Below are 15427 nucleotides of genomic sequence, written 5' to 3' on the forward strand. Positions count from 1 at the left end.
TAAGAATTCCACATGTAAATGAAATAGAGGAAATTCTTACTTTACAACAGATATTTAAAAATCACCAGTAAAAAGTTCCTCAAAAATGTTTCAAAGCTTCTATTCATGGATGGAGAAAGTCTTCTACTTGCAGAAACCAGAGATGATGCTGACTGCTTTTGGCATTCATGGCAATGAACAAGGAGGATGGGTCTGATTTATGTCAAAGTTAAGTTTGGGAAAGAAACAGTCTCTCAGGGAAAGACAAATATTTTAAAGATATGTGATTCATACAGTAAATATTAGTACTCAGTTGAGCTACAAAATGGCTTCCAAATGGTCTACAGCTGTTTGAAATAAAGTGCAAAGTTGGCCAGATGGGGATTTAAAAATCATAATACATCATTTATCATTTTCCCCAGCTCATCCAAACACTTTTGAATTTATCCTGTCCTAACTTAGTTATATGCTGTGGTTTGTTATTCTAAGAAAGCTACCATATCCTATCTAAGGATTGCATCTCAGTGGTTAAACTAAAACATATATCATGGCTAAACTAAAACATACGTAGAGAGACATCAAATAGCAATTCTACAGAATCCATATCCTGTTCATGTAATCTAGTGATTTACTGAATCATTTTTGAAATGCTCTAAATACCAGCATGTACACATGTTTTTTATAGGCTAATAATCCCTAATTGAAATCAGCAGTTCAATATCTATGAATATAATAAACTCAAATAAAAAAATTCTAATACAATCTGTCATTTTACTCTTTCACTTTCTGCTCTTTCCACAAACAAACCATTCAATTCATACAAAAAAGCAAACTCTTATAAGTACCATTTAATTCCTTCTTCCTTCCTTCTTTTCTGCTCAGGCCCTTAGTCTCTAGTCATAGTTTATTTTAACCAAGCCTTTACAGTAATAATAAGAAAAAATACATAATTCTTCCAATTCTAGATTCTATTCAAACACTATTTTAAAAAAACTGAAAGGCACTTTGGTGTGCGTGTGTGGAGGTTGACTTTGAATGTAGTTTTCTTTTCTCACTACAAATTCATATTTATAGAAAATGCTTAGAAATACAGTTAGGTATAAGGAATAACAGTTTAACCACAATTCCCTGCCATATCATTTAGAAATTAATGTTTGCAACTTCTTTCAATGCTGTTATTATTTAGAACTGTGAGAGAAAATGCATCTATATTTTATATAGAATTTATTCCTGAAAAGCAGTTCCATCTTGTGTAACTTGCTCAGCATTTTCTTAAGCATTCCAGAACTCAAAGGATTATAAAAAGTAGTATTCAGAGGACTGAAAATATTATAGAATATGAGAAAAATCTTATTGACTTTTTTCAGGGATAATCTGAATCCATCTAAAAATACACATAATGGTGTGTACTTTTTCTGGAATGGTAGGTATCAGAAGGAAGCTCCTTGTCTGAAAAATGGGTACAAAATATATCTGTTCATTTATTAAATGAGGATGACTGGGGAGAGTGTGATGTATCCAATTACGGTTACAAATAATGAGTGTCTAATAGGTGCCCGCTGTGGTGTGAGGCCCTGAAGCTATAGAATTTAAAAAGGCATTAAAAATATGCCTCTGTTATGTGTATTTTTTTATGTTAAGCACTTTATATATATTGTGTAATTCTTCCAACAAGAATGTTGCAATGGTACTGATTGTCCCACTTTACAGATAAGAAAACACAAACTAGACTGGGTAGTTTTTTACATAGTATCTTACAGCAAGCATGGCAGACCATGGTGTGAATCAAATTGATCCAAGTTCCACTTTTGTTTACCCAATGGCTCCTCCTAGCCGAGAACTTCCTAGATGCCTCTCTCAGACACACAATGCAGGGGCCTGCTCTCTTGTTTGTACCTGAAGCCCTCACATACAGGGCAACGCATGGTACACAGTAGGTGCTCAGGAAATGTTAGTGATTGAGGATATGGTCCCTAGTCTCAGATTTTTCCTTCTGGGAGTCAGTATAAGCATACATGCACATGAGAAAGTACTAAATTGCATTTTCAACATTAAAATAAACATCAATAAAAATAGAGGATTTGATACACAGATATACAAGACAATCACCTCAAACATTTTTACCAATAATACATAAAGCACAACTGACTTGCATGAATGTTTTGTTCAAATTGTCTCCCTACTAATGTCATGGAAACTTCCTTTTTTTAATTCTAATTTTATTTTTTTAATTTATAATTTTTATTTTTTTTTGTCATGGAAACTTTCAAGTGAAATGTCTGCTCCCACTGTTTATGAGCGTAGGATATTTCTATATGTGTACTACATGTGTTTATCTCTGCACGCAGTAATCTCTATTATGTACCAACCATTATATGTGTATATACACCTGCATTTTAGAAATAAATATGATCAACATTCCATGTAATCATTTGTCATGCAGGGTCTCTGGTCCTGCTCTCTGCTCAAGAACGCAGGATACAGTGAGGCCAACACCAACACAGCCACAGATAGGGGGTTCATACCACTATATTCTCACTGGTGGCTGGGTTGGAGACACAGGAAGCAGGCTCCACACGATGCGCAATCAGCCCTCCGCTTCTCTGCCAACCGACGAACCAACCAACCCCCTTGCCAGTATAGCCACGGCAGTTATATTAGTGGCTAATGGCTAACCGGTTACAGCTGATGGTCAACTAGTTACAGCTGATGGCCATCTACTACTCGAGGCAGCACCTTTCCATGTGAGGCCGAGAGCTTGGAAGCTACTCTTTGGGACTCTGTCCCCACATCATTCTAATAGCTCAGTTTCAAATTTTTATGAATATAAACTTTTCTTTCATTTTACAGTTTATAAAATGAACAACTGTTTTACATATCCTTTTTTCCTAGTTTTAAAAAAACTGGGAAAATGCATGCTGTTTATAAGGAAATAGCCAAGATAAACATATGTGTGAACGTTATAGTGCAACAGGATTTTAGTTAACCTTAAGTATTATTGACATAAAATCCAAATTTTATCATAAGCTAACGGGGGAAAAGGAAAACCCTAGCAGCATTTATGTAGTGGGTGTTTGAGCACCAATGAGGAGTAAATGATTTGATTCCGTGGGCTCAGAGGATTTGTCAGCTGCCTCATAAGTATAATTCTGGCTCTTCATATCCCTGCTGCTTCTAATTTAGCAGGACAGGCTCATAATTGAAGCAAATTAACTATTTACACTTGCCACTTCTACCAGGGGAAGAGGACACAGCAGCGGGAAAGAATGAGTAGGAAATTACATTCTTCCCACTTGTGTCAGATCTCCCCTTATATAAACACATTAACAGTAATTTCATGAGGCGTCAAACATAGGAATAAATACTGAGGGATAAAATAATGAGGTGTTGCTATTGAGCTGAACTGCTATGGCTAATACCCTTGGATATGAATTATGCATCCTGAAAGAAGGCGTATGTTACTGTATTCAAACACTTTCCCTGCAAGTGATATCTGCTCATTAGGCTCTGGATCTCGAGGTAAATCTACTCTCCTCTTCCCTCCACAACATGGCTAGCATTTACAAAAATACACTCTCTGGGCCCCGTGGGCTGTGGTTTCTCCTGACTACACCAAATTCTGAACAGGCCTTCCACTCCATTTTTAGCCTAACAGCATGTTTATTTAGTTCTTTGGCTGGAGCTTTAAAGCCATTTAATGAAATGTAAACAAGAACATTTTGTTTGTAATTTGCTAAACGTATTACAGCCCAACTGTGTCTCCAATTAGAAACTTAAGGTTCATTTAGTAATTTACATCTGGTTCTGATTTAAGGTGACTTTCCTTTTCCACTTAAGAGCTGACTTTCCGTGGCTAGAAAGGACCCAAGAACACTTGATAGCTATTTGGATCAATCCCTTCTGCTTTAAAGCTGGACAGACGCTGTAATTCAGTAGGGCTGGATTTGTTCTCTATTGTCACTGTGGACCCAGATCCTAGCTTCGATGACCAGAATCAGAGAATTCAGAAATACTGGGATAGACAGGAAATTTAGCTGGAACCTCATAAAAAAGGTGTTGAGGATTACTGAACCTCTGAGGAGTACTAATATAAAGGGTGTGATATTGTTACGTTATTATTTTTCTCTCTCTGTAGGTTCTAGTCAGTAAAAGACAAGTAGAAAAGACCAACATGGCAGCAATACTTATGTTTTATTTCCTTTTCTCCATCTGGTGCCTTTTAAACAACTTAGTATGCTTCTGAAATGGGCTCTCCATTGTCTTACAATTCATTAGCATTTAAAACCTCCGGTTGGAATCCCAAACACAATTCCAGATACAGCACCATTTCCCAAAGTATTAAAATGGAGAGATCTCTGATATGTGAAGTTTGTTCAGTGGCTTTGATAGGAATAACTCATAAGGGAGGTTTTGTGTTCCTGGAGGATTTTTATCGCTTCCTACAGCTTCCTTTTGATTTTTCTTCTTTGAGAGAGTCTTCACAGAAACCAAAGTACATATAGTTTCTCACACACCATAGATTCTGAAAATAAAGATCTGCCCTTCGTCAGTGACTTCTTATTCGCACCTATACTCCACAATGAGGAAGCATGTGATATAAACATACAGCAGCTGTATTAGTCATGTTACCTCTGGCTGGTTAAAAAAACATCCGATTGTAATCTCACTAATAGCTGCTTTTCCTCAAATATTGTAATTTTTGGAGCCCTCAATAAGTCATCAATAATTTTGTCCATTTTTCCCAGTTTGTGTTTATCTTTCTAGCTGTTCATAATTGTGGGCTATTATGACAACAGGAGTTTTGAACAATTGTGACGCATGAAACCCTAGCCTTCGACTCAAACTAGCTGTCCCCACAATGCCAATTACATCACGTGCTGCTGTTCTGTAACACGCACATTTGCCCTAAATTTTGACGTTTCATGGTCTGCCTCTAATCTGCTCTAGCACCACTCCTTTAAAAATACATAGCAGTATGTGTGTACCCCAATTTGAATATTAAATGAGAATAAAATACAATTAATTTAAGTTTGAAACAGATGATACACTATGTTGGCACAATGAGTCCACATAAAGGGAAAGAACAGGTGGTAAGACTCCATAATAACACTTTTGGATATTTTGCTGAAATTCTCTTGGTGCCCAAATGTGCATTCCAGAAGGGCATGTTCCCTTAGCCGCAGAGTGGTGCCCCTCCCATGCAATGTGCTCCCTTGGGTAAGCACAACATCTGATGTCATACGTTGGACCTGTTCTCTGCTTGTCCCTGGGATGGATCTGCGTCCTATGTGTGGCATAAACCATACTTTTTTTTTTAACAAATGGAGTTTGATTATGAAATTGCTTTCTAATACCCAATGAGTTATGAAGGGTCAACTACTATAGAATTTCATCCTTTATTTATGAAGCAAATTCTCTAGAAAACCCCCAACTATTTTCATTAAGAGAGAGCCCATAGGTAGACTCATTACAAGGTACTTATTAAACTGGGAATATAATTCAGAAGAGAAAGAGGAAAACATTTTGTCATTGCATATATGCAATTAAAAAAATCTTAAATATTACATCACAGTTGTGATCATATCTCCATGAGAAAGACTCAGCCCCAACTCTGAAAGACAGAGTGGGAAAATGGGAATGATACCCTTTTTAACAAGACAATTGAGAATAGTGAATCTCATATTCTTTGGGTCTGTAAACACCTGATATGGCCAAATAAAAAGAATGTGGAATACTATCTTTATGTTCCCCTCTTGCTATCATAAAAATAAAAGGCCTTAAAATAATAGAATTAGTAGGAAGAGCCTACAGATTTATATTTGCTGCCTTGAGGAACTACCTAAATTCATCATAAGAACATTATACTTTTCCACCATAAACATGGGTACAAGTACTGACTTTTTATGTTGATAATGTAGAGGACCAACCATGGGCTAGGGAAGGCCTTTGTAGACCTCTACCCTTTAAAATCACTGTTCTTAAAACCATACGAGTTTCTCTAGTGAATGTGGAAAATAATTAGGAAAAGGTACCTGGGGTCAGGAAGATAAGTAAGGAAAAGTCAGATGGCTAGTAGTACAGACAAGTGATGCTTCTTGCAATGAAACTTTTGACAAAGTAGAAGCTAAGGGAGCACAAGTGAGGCTTGGAACAACACTCCCAGCTCAGTTGCTCAATATGGGTTGGGGGAAAGAGGCTGAGATTCAGAGAGGAACTGTGTATGTCCTCTGATGAGCAGGAGTTGCTGCACACAAGCTGGAAGGATTGCAGTCACTTTCTGGACATCTCTGGGAAATCGTATCTCACAGAGCAAGAGATTTGATAGCATCAAAGCCTGGTGCCTATCTGAGAATACACACAGCAGTTATCCAAGCAGAGAGGTATGCCCTGGAGTATGACACCATGGGTCAAGCAGGGAGGCATCACAGTCACAAAATCCAGAGAAGAGGGGTGGGGTTGGGATTCCTGGTTGATGTGCCCTGAGTTTTGCATTCAGCCATGCTCTACTGGGTGGACAAATGATGTCACTGTCCAGTTTCACTCTGAATGGCCAACCTCAGTTGGGAACCACACCTCAGGTTTGGGACTATGAGAGCAAATTGATCCGAGTTAGGATTGAAACCAGTTCAAAAATCCTAAAGCAACTATGGTGTGTTAGGTTTTCAACAGAATCACAAAACACAGTATTAACTCCTCTTTTAATGGTGAGGTGGCTATTTAATTGAGTGCTCAGAGAAGGCTTCAGGGACATGTTTCCCATCCACGAAGATGACTCTTGTAACACAGTGCTCCACATGGTGGGCCTGTGCTTTCCTAGGAAGCCATTTCCTGGGGCTGGCAATCTTGAAAAGGGTAAAAGAAAGACACGTAGAGATTTCTAATTGTCAAAGACAGGTTTGGCTTACAGAAAAAGGGGGTTGGAGAGAAGGGGGTGGGCAGGTTCCACGTTTCTTTAGCAACTGGTTTTTATCATTACAACTATAATTGATTTTGTAGAGTTCTGTGAGAAATGAAATGTAAGTTGAATGGTAAGTTCTAGTCATAGTAATTCTCTGTACCAGACATGTAATCTTAGACAGATCATTCAACATAATGAGGACTCTTGTCTTGTTTTCTGCTATATCCCCAGTGTCTAGAACAGTGCCTGGGGCACACAGTAAAGGCTCAACAAATATTTGTTGAATGAATAAGCAAATGAATTTAACTATCTGGTCCCATTTCATAATCTACAAAATTTGGATAGCAGTAGCTACAAGTATTGAGCAGAACAAATGAGATAAATCATGTGAAAGTGTTCTTAAAAGTATAAAACACTCTATACATTATAGATGTTTATCTAAATTCAAACATACAGGTACTTCTGGATGTATATAGTTTGAGATTTTCTGTTCTTTACATACTGCCCTGGGCCTGATAAGGAGAGGTAAAAGTTTCAAATATGAAATTAATACATCATTAATGTAATTCAGTATTCTGCTGCAGCCAAAATTACATCTACATAATCATTTCAATGATACATTAATGATAATACTTATGTAATTTACCCTTTGTGACAATGAAATTCTAGATGGTGACAGTGGCAATCTAGTCCCTGGTTTAGAAAGATCTTCGTACTGAATTCTTGCTCTCTCTCCATGATTTCCATCCTTTTAAGACCTTCTGGGCTCCTTAAGCCCGTTTGGGCTGAGATGCAAAAGTGTCACGTGTGGCTGTCCCTAAGAATGGTCCTGTCACATCATGGCAATCCGCAAGGGAAGGAAATAAGCAGGCATCTGGTCTCATTTAACACAGCACAGAATATGGTGTGTGTGGGATTGAATAACAGCCTGGTAGTCTTTAGGGAATGGCTAAGGGCAGAAACCCTTAAATTTGAGGTTCATTTAGCGAAGAGCAAAGAGGGTTTTGATGACAAAAGAGTAAATAGTAAGTGCTGAAGAGAGGTGTGGACAGTTTTCAAAATACTTTTAGTATTTTTTTTAGCCTTTATGATTACATTGCCAACATTAAGGCATGATGTAATCCTGGCTGGGATATGTAAAAGTCCTTCCAAAAGTAACTACGTATACAATCTCTGAAACAAAAGAACTCACATGCTATTTATAGAGGAGCAATAAAGGGGTACACAATTTTCTGACAGTCTCGTGAAGCCTGGTTCTGATGGGGTTCATTCTCAGCTTTAGTTCTAGTATTTGAAGAATGCACCCAAAGTCCTCACAAGTCATTTCTTTACACTGTATACAATTAAATCATGGTGATTCCAACTCCATTTTGCATCTTTTCTTACCTGTTTTTGTTCTTCTCCTAAACCATCCCACATTGAAGCCACAATTTTAGAGACTTCACCGAAGGTAGCATTTGGATTTTGGCCCTTGATGGCGGCCTGAGTATCACGAAAGAACAACGCATAGGCAGACACAGGCTTCTGGGGCTCATTGGGGTCCTTCTTCTTCTTCTTTTTAGGGGTTTTCGGTTTTTTCCCCATGTCAGAGGCAGGCCGCTTCTCTCCGCCATTGATCTGAAATAAAAATAAAATCAGAATTATATATGAACTAAGCAAATTTGGGGACAAATCATATTGTTCTTCTCCTTTGAGACTTACACAGATATACTCATCCATACACATCACACAAATGCAGACTTTCCAACGGGACACTTGGTTTTGCTGTGGTTGCTGGTTTTCAGATAAAACTTCATATTTCACGTAGTTGTCAAATTCATCCCTTTTCTACCTAACTTACATAGCTTTCAAATAATATCATTGATTCCTTATAATATTATTACACTATTAAATATTATCCCTTAACTCTCTTTGCTTTTTGGTTTTCTCATTCGGGAAGCTGAATGACAAGCAGCATTGTCACTGTGACAGCTGCAAATTCCTTTAGCAGTAACCCTACTGAATGAACAATCTAACTTGCTTTTTTCCGGGACATTTATCCTTTTCTTCCTAATTATTTTAAAATTAAATTTATTGGGGTGACAATGGTTAGTAAAATTATATAGGTTTCAAGTGTACATTTCTATAATACATCATGTATATATCACATTTTGTGCTCATCACACAGAGTCAATTCTCCTTCCATCACCATATTCTTCTACCATCTCCTCTCCCCCGCTTACACTATGGTAACCACTGAACTAGTGTCTGTGTCTATGAGTTTTTGTTTGTTTATTTGTTTCCTTGTTTCTTTGTTGCTTTCATTTTTATATCCCACATATGAGTGAAGTCATATGGTTTTGGACTTTTTCTGTGTGACTTATTTCAGTTAGCATTTTTTAAACCATGGTGGGCAACATGTCCAATAAATAAAGTTGAATGGCTTTTGATGTTGCACTTAGGTCCACAGAATGCTTATGGGAAAACCCAGCAACGCTCGTTTTAGAGAATGGCATAATCTGGACCCTGGATCAGTGCTGTCCAATGGAGTGCTATATACATGATGGTAAAGTTCAATAATGTGCACAGTTCTAGTATGGTAGCCACGAGCCACATGTAACCAGTTAGCATGTGAAATGCAGCTAACATGAAAACAACATTTTAAATTTTGTTTAATTTTAATTGCTTCATATTTAAATAGCTACATGTAGCTAGTGGCTACCATATTAGCAAGTAACTTCCTGGAAACTAGATCCTAAAATCTAGATATTTCTAGAACAGCTTTACATTCAATTTAAAAATAGATTCTATTTTCTCCCATTATTCTCGAGTATGACTATTTGGATAATTTTAACTATTATTCTGATGCAAATGAAAAAACACACACAATGTATTTAAGACATATGCATTTGAATAATAACTTTGATATTAACTAATTATACATGATGTGACTTCATCTACCTCTATAAAATTTTTGCCAGTATTTCTTTCTAGCTCTAAAATTATATGACTCCACATGAATATCAAGTAGTGCTGTCTGAAGAAATCCTCTTTCCACATGCCTCTCCCACCAATATATAGGCCCACATACACTATCTCCTTATAGAACCACCATTATCATGGGAAATTCTGCACCCTCACCTTCTGTTGTTGTGGTTGCTGTTGCTTCTTTCTTCTCTGCAAACATGATGCAATGTATAATTTATTCAGATAAATTGCCAGGCAGAGTAATTTGTGTAAAGTAACAGCTACTGTTGGAGAGGAAGCATGATATCCTGAGAGGCCATTGGATATGATGTCAGAGGATCTAGATTCATGCCCTCCTTTACTATTTTTAGTTGTGTAACCTTGGGCAAATTACATAACTTCTCTGGGCCTCCTTCATTTGTTCTGCAAACCAGTTACAGTGTCATTTTGTGATTACTGAGATGGTATATGTGATATTATAGGATTTTTACAAACTTTAAATGCTATTCAAATGTTAACTACGACGTGGTAGAAACTTCAAAAAAATTCACTGAATGAATAGAAAGAAATGACCTTAATACACGTTTGTGATGCCATATGGTCACAGTTTAAAAGATATGCCCAAGAACCAAAAAGAGAGAGGAAAAAAAGATAAGGGGATTCTTTGTCTTTTTTGAAAGATTATCATTTACAGTTGACTACTGAATCAGATCAAACTCCATGGAGACAGGATGCTCTGAACTGAGCTGACAAGCTAACGTAGAGTAACACTAGAAGATGACTTTCCCCGATAGATAGACCTGAGGAGTGAGGCTGTGAAATGGTTGGTCCCAACGTAACTCTGTCAGAGGACAAGCATGCTGGGACTGAGATGATAGTGGGCAAACTAGTATAATAGCTCTAAACTAAACATGTAGGCAACTATGACCTATAACAGTGATTCTCAACATGGCTGCAATTAGAATCACCTGGGAAACTTAAAGAATATCCTGATATCCAGACTGTCTTTACAAGGGTTAAATCAGAACGCCTAGGAAACAAGGGCCTCAGTCACACCCTTATTTCTACCCCTCCAACTGGCATTTAAATACTTAAGAGACAAAACTAACAAGCTAACTTTTCCTTAGCCCCAAGGCTACGTATAGCCATACCTTTCTTCTCTTCACAACCATACTCCTCCCAGTGGTTATCCCCGCTGAATGTATGCAGCCTCTGCAACTCACTTCCCTGTGCCTTCCATCACTAAGCTCTCAATAAGGTCACCAAGGGCCACATTGCTAAATCCAATGGACTTCTTAGACTTCCTCTGACTTGATTTTTCACAGTGAGTGCCCTCTCTTCTAAGGCTTCCATTTCCCTTCAAATTCGTAATTATATCATAATTTATGTAGCTAGATCTTCAGTCCTACAGTGTAAGCACCATGATGGCACGCATGTCCACATCTGGTTTTGCTCACTAGCACTTATCATGGTTCCCAACACACAGTAAATGCTTATCATTTGTTCTAATAGTAATAAAAATAATGACAAAATAATAATACAATTCAAAGAATGAATGAATCAAAGCATAGTTGGTTTGTGTTACAGGATCTCAAGCCTCACTAATTTACTTGAATATTTTAGGACAATAAGCAAATATATGGAGAAAAGAAAACATGGATCGATTTTTTTAAAAAGTATTTGACATATTAATAGTAATTTCTCTGGGTTAAAAGCTGAGTCTTTAGGATTTGCTTCTTTATATATTTGAAATTTCTAAATTTTGTAAACACGGTCATTCCTATATTCATAATAATAAAATATCAAGAAGAAAAATAAAAAGGAGTCAAGAAAGTCTATAATGAAGAAAATTAAAAATGGAGTGATCATGATATTGGAGATCATATTTCATGAAAGACAGCAAATATTTAGAAACAAAGAAAAAAGTATAAGGAAATGAATGCTTATTCATATGGAACATTTACCTGGACTCATTTTAAATTTTAATTAAAAACGTAATGATCTGACACATTGAAATCTCCGTACTTGCAGATTATAGCTATCTTTTTGGAAAATAATCAAATGTCATTCATAGAGATAAGTTTCCTATGATGCAATGTGAATGTGATTATTAAAAGATTTCTCCATATTATTTAACATTTCCCTCCTCCTTTGTCCAAAATCGTGTTTGAACTGTGGATCTTCATGCTTCTTTCTTTTTCAGGTAGGTATTTGGACAGTATGGTGCAAGATTTACATCTATTGGATGTGTGATGCCCAGCAGTAATAGAAAGGAGGGCACTTATTGTCTTGTAGCAGAAGACATGACCCTACTTTCTAGGGATGACCTGAGGAAGCAGGAGAACATGTGATTGCCAGTAAGAAGCTCTAGGAATCAAATGTATGAAAACCACAAATGATCATTCAGAGGCAATGTAAGCAACCTTATAGGGAACTAAATAATTCCATGCAACCAGTTGATTCAATTCATTTTCTGGAGGCTTTCCCGCTGTTCTTGGCTTCTCCTGTAGGGTTAGTCAGACGCAGTCTTGCTCAATCTCAGTTTCATTTAGCAGAGCAAAGCATTTCATGACTTCTGCCTCCACATTTCCAAGGCTCAGGAGATACCATTTATATGTCATGGAGCATCGCTCTGGAGCTTCAAGTGTGTCTCTGATTGAGTACCTGAGAGGCCCTACCCTGTGAAGCTGGTATTATCCCTCATTCCGGCCAGACTAGCAGTCAGTCTTATAACATTACTTCAGCTTTGTCTTTGCTGTGTCTGAAAGCAAGACCATATTGATATGCCTTCCTTTTAAGTACTCATGTGAATCTCTGAATTATCTGTCATGCAAGAAAACTGACATATGAGAGGACCAATCTAAAGAATACACATAAAATACTCATTTCTCAAGAGTCACAGTCTTTCTTTCTGTAATCAAACAAGATTACTAAAACTATATTTTTGGATCATAATATTCTGACCACTTCTAGAATCGCCCTCATTGAAATGAAGTATGATTTAAGATAATGCTCTGCCTTTCATGAAAGGCTGATGTAAGAGGAAAAAGTGAAAACCATACATGAAAGATCTCTATTTTTAAAAATAAAATACGCTTTGAAGGGACTCGTTTGTTATATTGCTCAATGTTCCTTGTATAAAGACCTCCTGGTTTGTACGATATCTTTGCTTCCATGTTAGGCTACACTATAATGGAAAACTTCCTGTTGTGGTTTGGTGTCTGATGTATTGAAGTGCATGGGCGGTGCTATACGATGGGCTGTCTGCCACTTGACCACTGGGCATTCCCTCCTGATCTATGGGGGTCTTATTTTAAATTTTTCTTGTGTTTGGGAGGGTTTAGGAGTAAGCTGCTCTTTTTAGATTTTTTAAGGCCTATTTAAAGGGGATTTGCGTAAGGCCTGCTTTCAAGAGGTAGTCTCATTACATATTTGAAAAACACGTCTACGGCACACCACCCTGAACGCACCCAATCTCGTCTGAAAAACACATGGTCGTTGTTCATATGCAGAGCCTCCCTGAAGAAAGAAACGTTGCTGTAATTTGGACCACTGACATGCCAGTAACAGATTGTATAATAAAAGATATCTGGCTTTTTTGACCACCGACTATTTGGAATGAACACAGTGATGATGAATATGATTGTGGTGGAAAAATTAGCTAAATGGATTTGTAATATGTCTGGACCTTGATTTTGAGTATTGTCTGGATCCTGAATTGTTTCTTTAGATGGATGAAAATTTATAATTTTATGACCTAATTTTCTAAGAGGACCTGACTCATAAAGTTTACAGCATCACTGTCTCAGAATTTTCTGGAAAGATGGAAATGTTCTCTGCACTGGTTGAAAGAGTAGCCACTGGCCACATGTGGCTAGAGAGCACGTTTGGCTACTGCCGCTGAATTTTTTATCTATTAATTTTAATTCGTTGAGTTTAAATGTACCTAATCATACATGACTGGTGGTTACTGTACTGGACAGTATGGCATTGTGTACTGGGCATTGTCCTAGAACACAATATTTTTAAAGTTACTAGGGTTCTAAGACTGGAGAGTTAAATTTAATTCCAATATCATAATCTTTACAATAGAGAAGAAATCATGTAATGCAGAAATATCAACTCCCCATGATGACAAGCACATTGAAAGTAAGGACCAGGTCCCGTGAACCTTTCCAGCCTTACAGCATCACTATGGTGTCTTACACACAGTGGATCATCACTCCTTTTTTTTTTTTTCTGTAGCACTGGGCAAAGGCTTAGAATTACAAGGTGAAGGACATTTGAAACACGTATAAAAGTTGTATGAAAATCATAGCAACTAAGAACATTGCTGAGTTGAGGCCCGAACTGTAATCCTGATCACCCACGGACTTATTTCACATCCAATTAAAGCATTAATGAGAAAATAAACACATATGCAAATACATAAAAAATATTGCTCTCACATAAGCTTTATATAGGTCCATGGGCTTTATGTAACTCACTCATAAACATACATTTATTTCTAAAACCCCTAGAGGTGTCCTTAGGCTTCTGGTAATCCACCTCCTCTCATGTCTTATTGCTTAATTACAGTGATGTATCTAATTTATTTATCACAAGAAAACAATAATTTTTCACTTTAAAAAAGCATGTGTTAATGGTGTTGCTTAGGTAATGCTTCTTAAGAATACAGAGTACAGGAGTTAAGACTCTCAAGGAAAGAGAATCACTGATATTGAAATGTCCCTGGAGAACTTAGAAATGTCTGTGAGCACATTTAAAATAAACTGCCGTAGTCCCACCGCCTGTAATGGAGCTGGGAGAGCTGTTTAATGCATACTATCTTGCAGTAATCGCTGTAGTTTAAAATAGATTTTAATCAAGCACCATCTGCATAATAGGCTGAACAAACAACATAGAACTCCACTTATAACTCTTATCATAAAAAGCAAATATTATAAAATCTTCACCATAGAAACAGGACATACCACCGCACTTTCTGTGATGGTACTGTTTCTGTGGGTGAAAAATTTTGCTACTTAAATTCATTCTTTCTTTTCTTTCTAAACAATGCCATCTAAATTCCCCTTATGAGAATAATTTCAAATAAGTATGGAAAGTAAGTCATCTAGTTACCATGAAATCGGCTAGGTTGTAATATTTCTTTCATTTTTACTATCGGGTTTATTATTATCATTGATAATAACAGTACATTCAATGACTCAAAACATCATTACAAAAAAATATATGAAATGCTATACTTTTGAAATGATTCACAAGTGTGGGGCTTTGTGTTTTTCTCATAGTTTGTAAAGCAAATCCATTTGTAAAGGTCCTTGATTCTGCCAAACATAGCTGAGTATTGTTTTAGGATGAGTTTAGCAAAGACACTCAGTAGCCTTATGTAAGATTACAAATTTGGGCTACTATCTGGAAAAAATCACTTTAAAGTGAGGAAAAGAGTTGATTGTGATTATATACAGTTACTACTAGTTATATTTATGATTTATTTTGGATTCACTTAGTTTTTTCTAAATTTACCTGTCTGGGCTTTTATGTTTACTTCTTGATATTTTGGATTGAAGGGTTTTCCTGCCTTAAAAGAATGCACCAGCTGTT

General features: G+C 36.8%; 1 protein-coding gene across 4 annotated transcripts in view; it reads right to left on the reverse strand.

Annotated features, from left to right (window-relative positions):
• Window positions 1–15427, reverse strand: part of TOX (thymocyte selection associated high mobility group box) — a 296392-nt gene that overhangs the window by 24704 nt on the left and 256261 nt on the right. For all 4 annotated transcript variants that reach the window (XM_081071100.1, XM_081071099.1, XM_081071101.1 and 1 more), the window contains one exon: window positions 8264–8494. In XM_081071100.1, the coding sequence (XP_080927226.1) occupies window positions 8264–8494 (231 nt within the window). The remainder of the gene's footprint in view (window positions 1–8263; window positions 8495–15427) is intronic.

This window comes from Rhinolophus hipposideros, assembly GCF_964194185.1.
Source record: "Rhinolophus hipposideros genome assembly, chromosome: 13".
Classification (NCBI taxonomy): domain Eukaryota; kingdom Metazoa; phylum Chordata; class Mammalia; order Chiroptera; family Rhinolophidae; genus Rhinolophus; species Rhinolophus hipposideros.